Source organism: Capra hircus, chromosome 13, assembly GCF_001704415.2.
Source record: "Capra hircus breed San Clemente chromosome 13, ASM170441v1, whole genome shotgun sequence".
Taxonomy (NCBI): domain Eukaryota; kingdom Metazoa; phylum Chordata; class Mammalia; order Artiodactyla; family Bovidae; genus Capra; species Capra hircus.
Genome location: NC_030820.1, coordinates 30,409,907 through 30,422,438, shown reverse-complemented (window position 1 = coordinate 30,422,438; position 12,532 = coordinate 30,409,907). Strand labels below are relative to the sequence as shown.

At 44.5% G+C, this 12,532-nt stretch overlaps 1 protein-coding gene across 1 annotated transcript in view; it reads left to right on the top strand.

Annotated features, from left to right (window-relative positions):
• RSU1 (Ras suppressor protein 1) overlaps nucleotides 1–10,499 on the top strand; it is a 200,648-nt gene extending 190,149 nt beyond the window's left edge. The window contains exon 9 of the mRNA XM_005687977.3: nucleotides 9,777–10,499. Within this exon, the coding sequence (XP_005688034.1) occupies nucleotides 9,777–9,879 (103 nt within the window). The 3' untranslated portion in view covers nucleotides 9,880–10,499. The remainder of the gene's footprint in view (nucleotides 1–9,776) is intronic.

The following is a 12,532-nucleotide window of genomic DNA, read 5'->3' as shown; positions in this document are numbered from 1 at the left end:
TTGGAGGTCTGATCTCAAAAAATCATTGCCTTTTGAATTAATGAGACTTCTCATGGGAATATGGTAACTGTTCCCTTTTTTTCTTTAAGACTCAGCAATTTAAGTGCTAAGGTTCTGTCACCAACCCCTCAGAAGCTGCTAGATAGGATAAATAAAGATATGGCAAATGCTTATTAATAATCTGGGCTTCACACTTCGTCCACAGATTTATTTGCAGAGATTTTAAATTTAGCATCCTACCATAAGATTACAGATTAGACACAAAATGATTTCTCTCCATTATTGTCACTGGCCATATACTGAGATTTTTCAAATTGGTTCTTTTCTTGGTCTGTATAAGGACTTTCCATGGAAACACCCAAAACAACAGGAGGGAGGCATATGACAGGAGCAAATGACTTAAGCACAGCATATTGTACCTCTCATATACCTGGCATTCTGAAACATAATATTTACATAGCACACAATGTGCTTCCAGCAGTGCCTTGCATATGTAGAATACAAAAGAAGTGAAGTCTGCTGTCCCCACCCTTGAGAAAATGGCAGGCTGATGAAGAGGACAAAACTGAGAAATCCAGAAAGATGGTGGTGGTGCTGGTTGGTGGTTTAGTTGCTAAGTCTTGTCCAACTCTTGCAACCCCACTGACTGCAGTCCACCAGGCTCCTTTGTCCATGAGATTTCCCAGGCAAGAATACTGGAGTGGGTTGCTGTTCCCTTCTTCAGGGACTCTTTCTGACCCAGGGATCAAACCCATGTCTCTTGCATTGCAGACAGAGTCTTTACACTGAGCCGCCAGCAAAGCCCATGTACTTAATGCCTAGAGAATTTGAACTTTGGGGTCATTACCTGGGGGTGACCTGAACCTTTTTCTAATCCTAAGTTTCCTCATTTGGAAAATGAAAATAATGAAAGCCCCTTCTTTCTTGGATAGTTGTGGTAGTGAATGCTGACTGCATGGTGACCATATTTACCATGTGTCCTGATCAAGGCACTCTACTAGTACCTGGAAGTAACAGCCAAGAGCAGAAATTACTTTGTCTATTCTGAATGACTTAATGATGAAATCTCAATAAACACCACAGTATTTTGTGAAGGCAGAAGTTGAACAGGGGGCAGAGCAGAGAAAGCTGTGAAAAGCCTGAATATGTGGATGAGATCTGAGTTGTAGAAAGGATGGGGGCGGACATTCCAGGCAGTAGTAACACAAATCAGCCAAAACCTGAGACCAGAAGGAATCCTGGCTGACAAAGGCCTTAGATGGGTTTAGCACTCAAAAGTTTTTTCAAATCACCTGCAAGGTGTAGGCAGTATGCAGATATTCCCAGTTTTCAATAAAGATAAACAGAGATTCCAGAATGATATCAGATTCTAAGGTTACTGAGCTAATAGGTGGCAAAGCTAACACTCAGCCTACCTTTCCCACACTCTACATTGCCCTCCTCCAGACCAGCGTTTCCGTATTTGGTCTGTTAGTGAACAGAGAGAGATGAAATTTGGCTGGGTAGGCATTGCATGGCCTGGTCAGTGGATACTCTGTTACATACCAGGCTGGGTACTTGATCCCGTGGGTAGTGGATGCTGCTTTCCCTGCATAAACCAAGGAGGGAGAATTCTGTCAGTTGTGTGTAGGACACATTGAAGGAAGGAAGGAATTGTTACCAAGGAGATCAGGAAGGGGGCATTCTCTGGTGGTCCAGTGATTGGGACTTGGTGTTTTCACTGCGGGGACCTGGGTTCCATCTCAGGTTGGGAATCTGAGATCCCGTAAGTTGCATAGCACGGCCAAAAAAATGGAGACTGAGAAGGAACCTGTTAACACTAACCTGATGGCCATATTTTAGGGTAGAAGAAAAAGAGAATGAATAAAATCATACGATGATATAAATAAGAACAAGTACCATAAAGCATCTTATTAATCCATTGAGTCATGAACCTTTTGAGAAGCTGATGAAAGCTGTGTTCACTTTTCAGCTGAAAAAAGGCACATATAGCTTTGCTTGGAGCTTCAGATCCTCCCTTGCCACAGACTGAGAATTTCTGTGGTAGAGGAGGATGTAATCAAACTTGATTAATAGGGTGACTGAAAAAAAGAGGCAGGTGCCAGAATGACTTCATCATTTTGATCCTGGAGGTCTGGAGACATTAGAGGGACGTTGAGGAATTGGGGTAGGGAACTGTTGTGTGCATTTGGTTGGATTTAATGGTTCAGTGTACAAGTGGGAGTTTTGGTGTAGCAGGGCTTGAAGATGGCAGTGACTCTGAGGGCTCATACTCGGAGATACTCACTGAAGCTACAAAATCAGATGATCGGTTTAGGGAAGAGAATACAATGAGCTAAAAGCAAAACCATAAGGACTATAGAATTGTCCAGGGGAAAAATAAGAACAAGGATAGTGCATTGGAGCCAGGAGAGGAGACTTTTCAAGAAGGAAAAATGCAGTCTCCAGTGGTGTTCATTGCTACAATCATGAAGGGGTTTGAGGGTCTGCAACGAGACCCTTGGATTGGACAGAAACAGTAAAACTCAAATGTGGTTGTTTTTTTTTTTTGCAAAATGAATATGCCCATGTTAAATAAATATACCCACCAATAATAGAAGAGCATGTATATCATACTACTACTCAATATAATGTTTGCTGAGAAATAAATGCATTCTCATTCTCGTGGGCTGGAATTGTTTGCTGTGCCATCTTAGATGTCACCAGGCAGGGGTGTTGAGTTGTGTGGAGTGTCAGGAGCCAGTGTGCAGACAACTTTAACACGATGCCTCTCAAGTGACCAGGCTGGTGACGTCTCCTGTTCACGGCATCATTTCCTGATGAATCCTCCAGAGCTGATCTGCAGCTGGGATTCTCCAGACAGCTGCTCTGGTCAGGGTCCGTTCCCACAGGGACCAGACGAGAGCCCTCATGAGCTAAGTGATGCTGGCTCGTTCATCACCCACAGCACAGGTCATCCATAGGCTTCTCACCTTTGAGGACTCTCTTCACCGTCAGAAGTCTGTTCATCAGACTCCTGAGCATAATTCATCCTTTCCTGTTACTTTAACTGGTTCTCTGTTGACTTTTCTCCTTCCATGAACAGCTCCCAGCCATCCTCTGTAGACCTCAGCTTTGAGAGGAGAGAAGATTTTCCAAGACTCCGTGCCACAGGTTCACTCCGTATTCTGAATTGACCACCTTGCCCACTGGTGACTGATGCTGCAGCCCCATCTGTGACAGGGAGCCAGTCTTCCTTGTCAGTGCTCTCACACTAGCATGACCAGATTTCAGTGCCCCCAGAAACCTTCCCGAGGTAGAATCTGCCACCTAAGCTCATGATGGCAAAGCTGAACTCCTGGCTGTGCTCAGAGGCAGTGTCTGGGAAGCAGGAGGAATTGGCCAGCTTAGCCTGGGTCTTGGGGCTTCATGAGAGGTTAAAGGTGGCAGCTGTTGCTCTGGAAGAGCTGTTCTGTGCCTGCATACAAGACCCTGTCCGTGTCTGATTTAATTTCCGCCCCCCTACACACAAGCCCTTCAAGGTAGCAGTTTTCATCATTTTGCAGATGAAGACATCAGACTGTGGCAAGTTAGTCACCTGCTCAATGTCACACGTCCTTTGGAGCAAACAGGGTTCAGGAATGCAGATGCTCGAAGCCCCAGGACTGTTCTCCAGAATCCCCAGTGCAGTGAGCCAGGGCTCTTGTAGGACAGATGATGGGTACCACCTGAGCAGATCACTGAGGGGATGTGCTCATCAAGAAGCATCTTGTGCCAGAATCCAAGGGTTAGTTGAAATCTTTGAAGATCAAGGAGGTGGAAGTTACATAATGAGAGGAGAGTATGGAAAGGTCAGGAGGGGAGGAAGCCATCCTGAACGCTGCAGGTTGCATAGATCAGTCCTGTTTTTCACCTTCCTGTATTTAATGATGCTGGCGAGGGAGAATGCTTCTCATTCCCAGAGGAGCGAACAGTTCATCCATTAGCATGCCTTTCACATCCAAGTCAACCAACCCCAAGCCCCAAGCCCGAATCCTGACCACCTCTTTTCTCTAACTCTGATGCACCAAGCCAATATTCCCTCTGATCCAGGCCCTGGGCAACTGGAGATGACTTCTTTCACTCTAGGCTCTGAGATTTTAATCAAATTACACACCTACCCTGTTTCACCCATTCCTTCCTGTGAAACCACCCATAAAGACTCTGGGCTTTGCTCTCCCCGGGCTCCTTTGCCTCCCAGTCAACCTGGTGCTTCCCCATGTGGCCCTGCACATAACTGCGTGTGATACAACTCCTTTCAGAGGCATAGAGCTATCCATCTTTTCACTGTCACCTCTGTAAATTAATTCTGGATGCATTTCAAACATGGACCACGACTATCAGCTTCAGCGCATAGAGGGAGCCAGGCCCATCCTGTCTCACTGTAGCAGAGAGGGGATAGTTGGCCTGCCCACCTCCTCCTCTTCTAGTGGACAGCACCCATTTTTCCTTGGAGACTCTCCTTCTGTGGCCTTTCTGCAACTTAGTTTTTAACTTTTCTTTCTTGTCAGTGAGTTGCTACCCCAGAAGAAAATTTCTCCTGCTAAAACTAAGTGAAATCCCTCACAGACAGCCCCAGAGAGATTCAGTTACTGTATGGGTTCCCTGTTGCTTCTGATAACAAATTAAGATGATCTTAGTGGCCAGAAAGGGCTTCCTTGGTGACTCAGTGGTAAAGAATCCACCTGCCAAGACAGGAGGTGTGGGTTCGATCCCTGGGTTGGGAAGATCCCCTGGAGGAGGAAATGGTAACCTAGTCCAGTGTTTTTGCCAGGGAAATTTCATGGACAGAGGAGCCTGGCAGGCTACAGTACATGGGGTTGCAAAAGAGTCAGACATGACTTAGCCACCAAACATCAACACCAACCTAGTAGCCAAAAACAGAACAGATATATTCTCTCAGAGTTCTGGGCATCAGAAGTCTGAAATTTAGGTGTCAGCAGGCTTTCATCTTTTGGAGGCTCTAGGCAAGAATGTGTTTCCTTGCCTTCCTAGGGTCTAGAGCCTGCCTTGCTCCATCATCAAGGCCAGCATCTGAGCATCCCTGACTCTGGTCCTCCTGCACCCCCATCTTCCCTCTTACAACCCCTGGGATTATGTTGGGCCCACCCAGATAACCCAAGATCATCTCTCCATCTATGAACCTGTTAGCAAAGCAAAAATAGAGACAAAGATACAGAGAACAAACATGGATACCAAAGGAGGAAGAAAAGACGGGATGAACTGGGAGATTGGGACCAACACATACACACTATTGATACTACATATAAAATAGATGGCTAACGAGAACCGACTGTAGAGCTCAGGGAACTCTAGTCAGTGCTCTGTGGTGACCTAAATGGGAAGGAAATCCAAAAAAAGGAGGGAATATATGTATACATGTAACTGACTGGCTTTGGTATACAGCAGAAACTAATGCAACATTCTAAAGCAACTCCGAGAAAATTTTTTTTCAAGTCCTTTACTTAATCCAGAGAAGGCAACAGCACCCCACTCCAGTACTCTTGCCTGGAAAATCCCATGGATGGAGGAGCCTGGTGGGCTGCAGTCCATGGGGTCGCTAGGAGTCAGACACGACTGAGCGTCTTCACTTTTAATTTTCACTTTCATGCACTGGAGAAGGAAATGGCAACCCACTCTAGTGTGCTTGCCTGGAGAATCCCAGGAATGGGGGAGCCTGGTGGGCTGCCATCTCTGGGGTCGCACAGAGTCGGACACGACTGAGGTGACTTAGCAGCAGCAGCAGTAACTTAATCAGCTCTGCACAGTCCCTTTAGCAATATAAGGTTACAGACCCCAAGGTCTCTGGAATCAGGATGTGGACATGTTGAGGGGCCGTTATTCTGTCCCCTACACTTACTGAATGGAGTCCCCAGGGCTAATATTAATAGCTGAGGGAATCCAAGACTTGGGACCCTGAGAAGCTCGTCCTTCCCGCCCAGCCAGAGCCACATCTCCAGGTGGGAATGATTGCTCTGATGGATCCAGTCTACAGATGAGAGTGAAACGTGGCTGTCATCTGGCACACAGCTGGAGCAGTGAGAGGATCCCGCAGGGCAGGGCAGAGTCATCCGCTGGTGACTCATGGAGGAAGTGGGACAGTGCCTTTAGCCTGAGTCGCTTTCTTCAAAGAGGATCCAAACCTTTCTTCCATATATGCTTGGAGATTTGGTGTCAGTAGAAAATACCATGTTATTTTTCAGAGGAAGAAACCCGAGAGAAGTAATTATATAATTATCTTTATTTAATCACTCTAACCCCATGTCATGCCCTGGTGCCCAGCTTACCTCAGCATTACGGCCACCATATGAGAAAATAACATCATTTTTTCTTTAACAGATGAAGAAACGAAGGCACGGTGGGGATGAGGCTTGCTAATCACGTGCCTAGAACTGACAGCTCATAAGAGGCTAACTGAAAGTTTTCAGTCTCCCTTCTGACCCTTTGTAGTGAGTGGCTTGCTGTATAGCCCCAGGAAGGCCAGGCACACAGTGGGGTCTGAGTCTAAAAAGGCAGGCGATGAAAGGTTGGAACATTCTAGTTCCTCCTGAATAGAGGAGCTTTGCTGAGCCCCAAGCAGCTTTGGCACACCTGCTGAAATGACTTTGTTCATGACCAGTGTCAGGGCCTGGCAACACCGCCACTCCTTCCAGGAAGCCTTCTGTGCCTGCGTGTTCAGGATGTGGTGCATAGTAGGCCCTCATTGAGTCTTTCATCTCTTCTCTCTCCTCTGAACTCTTTATTTCTGTTGATACCACTTTCCCAGCCCCTGAGTCTTTACCAGGTTTCCAAGTTCACAAACGAGGGAGCTATGTATCTACAGATTTTTGTGATCCTTAAAGTTGGATGTTATCTGCGAGCAAGAATGAGTATAGAGATAAGAGTTTGGAAAGGAAAGGAGAGACCCTGAAGCTGTGAGAAAGCAATTACAATGGAAGATGCTGAGACCATAGATGCCTTTGTGGGTGCTCAGAACAGTCAGACCTTGGCTTCGTGCCAGGTGGGAGGAGCTTGGAGACCAGAGCCCCGCCCCACCCCCACCCCAGGTCCCCTTGTGCACATCCGGCTGTAGCACTAAGCTGCTGATCTCTAGGAAAGCGGCATCCTGGGAGGAGGAGGAGAGGGGCAGACGCTACAGGAAGGTCAGCTTGTCTGATATAGGAGAAGAATGTAACACAGAGCTCTCCTTTGGCTCAGTTTGCTCTCCCTATTCTGGTGCATCCAGGAGAGATGCTGGCAGGGTGGGGGAAGGGGTGCAGAGATTGGAACCCCCTAGAAAATGCAAGCCCATCTTTCCACCTCAAGGTCCTTAACCTCATTTCCTCTGTAGAGTCCCTTTGGTCAACAGCAAGTTCTGGGGAGTTAGGACAGGAACATCATTGGGACACGGAGAAGGCAATGGCAACCCACTCCAGTACTCTTGCCTGGAAAATCCCATGGACGGAGGAGCCTGGTAGGCTGCAGTCCATGGGGTCGCTAAGAGTCGGACATGACTGAGCGACTTGACTTTCACTTTTCACTTTCATTCATTGGAGAAGGAAACGGCAACCCACTGCTACAGTCCATGGGGTTGCACAGAGGTGGACACGACTGAAGCGACTTAGCAGCAGCCGCAGCAGCGTCACTGGGAGTGGGGCTGGTAACAGTGGTAAAGCCAGTTTGGCTGGACCTTCCTTTCTGCCTAAACCAGTGTTTCTCTGCCTGGCTCCAGGACTGCCAGGTGTCTACAACATAGACTTTGAGGGGAACCAACTTCTCCTTTTAAAGCGTAGGGGTAATGCATGTATGTGGAAATGCACCTATGTGCAAAGCAGAAATAGAGACACAGACGTAGTGAGCAAACATATGGACACCACATGGGACAGGGAGGGTGGGATGAGTTGGGAGATTAGGATTGACATACTACCATGTGTAAAATAGATAGCTAGTGGGAACCTGCTGTATAACACAGGGAACTCTACTCAGTGCTCTGTGGTGGCCTAGATCAGAAAGAAATCCAGGAGAGGGGACATAGGTATATGGAGCTGATTCACTTGGCTGCACAGCAAAAACTAACACAGTATGTAAAGCAGTGATACTCCAGTTTTCTTAAAAAGTGTAGGGAGGGAGCATATGTAGGTTTAAAGATCCATTTTCCTGGATGGCAGGTTCTCTTGGGGATGTTTCTGCTGTGGACGCTGGGCAGGACTAGGCCTGCCTCTCCATTCAGTTAGACTCCATTCAGAAGTCTTCTATCAGCAGTCTCCAACCTTTTTGGCACCAGGGATCGGTTTCATGGAAGACAGTTTTTGCATGGACGGTGGGGTAAGGGGAATGGTGGTTGGTAGATCATTCAAGCATGTTACGTTTATGGTACACATAATTATTACTATATCCGCTCCATCTCAGATCATCAGATATGAGATCTGAGAGGTTGGGGACCCCTGCTCTAAGGAAACTTCTACAGGAGTTAAATGCTAACTTACAGACTCTGATGTGATGTGTTAAGGACATGTATTTCCTCCTTGATGCTCTCCTTTACCTGGAGAATGTTCCCAGCACCTGGCTGGACTTAACATTCTTCAGCTTGTAGGTCTGTCTGCTGCCACACTCCACATTCTAAACTTCTTGCGAACAGAGACCCAAGCTCATGACCACTGTTGGTAGATCCTGCTTCCGAGGAGATGCTCGGAAGCCTCTGGAGAAGCAAACTACAGTATGACCTGTCAAAACCCAGAGTCCAACTTTGCCTAAGCGCCCCATCAACTGGACAACTCCAGGCGCCAGGTCTGTCCCTCAGCTCATCAAGCACAGCATCAGTGTCATCGGGAGCATGAGTGTACTCCAAGTTCAGGAGAGGGTGTCAATTACCCATGTGGATCTTAGAAGACGGGGCGCCTTGTACAGGAAGGTCAGTGTTTGTGTCCACCCTGTTCAGTGTGGGGTCAGGTATTGCCTCTCTTAGGGAAGCACTGAGACACCCACTGGCCTCTCTTGGGGACACAATTATAGCACCAGGGGAGTTAAGGTTGAACTCTTTTCACTTTCGGGTGGCTTTTAATTTAGTTTAACCAGAATGACTCATAAATTACCGATTAATTACTGTCTGCTATCAGGTTCAGTCCCCTCAGCCACAGAGCCAGCTCTGCTCCGCGATGGATGCCGTGGCTGTGATTGCAGGGTACTTCGTCAACATTTAATCAGCAGTGCTTATTAATGTGGCATTGATGGGTGGTCGCCACCTCGGTGCCATCCATCACGGGTGAGCAGCCAGCGCAGGCTCGGACACCATCGCTCTCTGTCGCATCACCCAGCCCCAGGGCTCTCGGGCCGGCTCACTGCTCACTTTGCACTAAGGGGACACTCTGTCTTTTCAGTTCAACCAAGTTTTGGTCACTGTTGACTCCAACACTCACGAACTGTGGAGCTTCAGTCTGGAGCGGCCAAGCTGAGCCTCACGTTTTTCCTAGTTAGCACAGAGTGTATGATTCCAAGAGACAGGTCCAGAATTGGACTTCACGGCATGGTGGAGTGAGTGAGAGAGAGAAAGAGAGTGTGTGTGTGTGTGTGTGTGTGTGTGTGTGTGTGTGTGTGTGTGTGTGTGTGTATAGGCACATGTGTAAATCTAGCATATGACCCAGAGGAAACAAAAATGCCCTTGTGTTCATAGCCTCCCTCAATGTGCCTGGAGATGAGTCTGTTGATGAAAACTCTGCCAGCAGAAGTGTATCTTGTGTTCACAAGGTGGATCTCACATTTTCCCTTCTCTCTCTTTTCAGCCTCTACGGCAGACACATGCAGGCAAACCCAGAACCGCCGAAGAAAAATAATGACAAATCGAAAAAGATTAGCCGGAAACCCCTGGCAGCCAAGAATAAATAGGGGTCGGCCTGAGCTGGACTTCCGGGCATTTCTCTCGTCCTTACTTCTGTTCTCTCTTTTCTGTCTCACAGATGAATACTCTGTGTGTGTATGTGTTGGTTTTGTTTTTCTCTTTCTAATGCTTACCACCTTACCTTAAATTCTTTCGATAGGTGGTGGATTTTTTATAAGTTCTTTGAACCATTTCCATTTGTTTTCTTAAAATTGCCGAAGGCAGGAAACAAAGCCTTCATTCAGCTGCAAGTTCCATAGAAGGCACAGCTTTCAACTTCTTGAATAGATGTTCACAGAGTTGCTTATTATGAAAAGAATAATTAAAATCATGTAATCATTTAAATGCCACACTTAACACTGTTCACCCTTCTGTTAATTCATACAGCTCATTATTTTTGCTTTGTTCAAAGTTTTCCTTCATCACTGAGATATTATGTCAATTTACAAATGATTTTAATAAAATCTTAAATTTGGGTCACATGTTGTTTCTTCAATTAAAAAAAAAAATTGAATCTTGGGGTATACCTTTTCTTGTTGACTTTTACCCTACAATGATCTCGTCCAATTTATTGGTCATCGATGATAAATTCTGAAACTTTCTGTGAAAGAAATGAGTTGGTTTCTTCTCACATTGATATGTCAGTTTTTTTTTTCTTCTCTCTTTGAAGACTGTTTCTAAATTAGGAAGAAGCAGAAAAACAAATCTCTAGAAGATTTTGCCAAAGGATTTTGGAAAGCAGCATTTCTTAGCTGAAGGAATGGTGACTTCTGCCAGTGGCTGGTCGACGAGAGCTGTGAAACGGAGAGAGAAAAATAGTTGTCTGTTTCTTGTTAGTGCAGAAAATCTGCTCATATAAGAGCATCCTTCTAAGTGACTTTGATGATGCCAAAGAAGTCGTGTAAATGTGCACAATCAATGCCACTCCCAGAGTAGAAACTGCAGCGGCAAAAGCATTCAATAAATCATTGTTTAACATCTGTGATAGGCAGCTTTGTTTTTACCTACAGTTGATATGTATGTCAATGGAAACAAATCCAAGGAGAACATTTGTGCTAAAAAGACTGCCAACCCTGAAATGTCTCAAAAGGTGTGTGAAGATGTGACACACTCTCAGGTGGATGGTCTGTCTCTACCCAGGCATCCTCTTCTCTCCATCTTACAGCTGAAACCCTGAGACCAGGACCCCTGGAACCCAGAAAAACCCACCCAAAAATCCTGAGATGGACTTTGCATTTGAGTCAGAGAGGTCACTACTGAAGGTCTGTATACTTCTTGCTTCAGGATAACTTCCTGAAAAAACATTTGCCATGGGAAGAGGAATCCCCAGCTGCCATCACCTGTTTGGAAATTTGGTTGGTATAATTTTTCTAGGTACCATCATTGCCTCAGTCTGAATTTTCTAATTGATTTTTTTTTGTTAGCTCTTGAAATTACAGGAAGAAGAACAATACCTCTACTATGGTTGATTGGAAAGACTTTATCTAAAATTAAACTAGCAACAAAGCCTTAGTAAAAACTATCACAGTATAGTCTTGAATAATTTTTTTAAAAGATGAACACTCTAGATAGAAATATGAGCAATACACATAAATTCACAAAGAGAAAATAATCTTTAAGAAACATGGGGGAAAAACGTCTAGACTCAAGAGTAATCCAAAAAATACAAATCAAAGCAAAAATAAGACATGCGTAACAATGAGAAATGTGCATATATTTTTTAAGGTAATATTAAGTGCTAGAGGAGTAGTAGGAGATAAACATTCTTTATACATTGCTCTTGGGAATATAAATTTCTCTCCAGAAAGTGGTAGAAATCTGAAAATAAGTAGCAGAACTTGAAAATTGTGTCCTCTGACCCAGTACTTTCATTTCTAGGAATTTATCCTGAGGAAATGGTCGGAGAGGCACACACAGAGCTCTGTTTGAAAAATGCTTCTATAGGTTTATAGACACAGTGGAAATGTGAAAGCTAAATGCCCGCACGTGGAAGGAGAGTTAATTGTGTATCCACATGATGAACTTTTATGAAGATATTAAAAATCATTGAACAATATCTAGGGGCAAAGGGAGATAATCATATTATCCAGTTTAGTAAGAAACAAAAACAAAAAAAGACTTAAAAAACTATGGAAGTGTGGTTCCAATTGTGGAAAAAGAAGGAAATGTGTTTATAATATGTATATACAGAAAAATAAAATGGAAATGGACTGGAATTTTATGGCTGATAAATTCCTTGGTAGATTAAAATGTTTTAAATTGTCTTTTTTATATTTATTCTGTACTTTAAATTCTCTGTACTAATCCTGTGTATCTTCATAATCAGAAAATATTATATATGAGTATCTTTTCTAAATAGAATTGGTATATTATGCAACCCAGAAAATGTGATCATATATTTAAGTACAAAGTGTACTATAAAATCTCAAGTTGGCTTTCTGTTTTCTTCTTTTTATTTATTATCAAAGTGCATTTTCACATCTTCTCCTGCAGTTTTTTTGGTTACTCAATAAGTGGATTAATGAAATACAGTTCAAAAGGTTGCACTTCATTCTCCCAGTTTTATTGTGATACATTTGCCAAACACTGTGTGACTTTAAGATTTACATTATAAATGAATTGACTTATGTATATGGTGAAATGATGAGTACAGTAATTTTA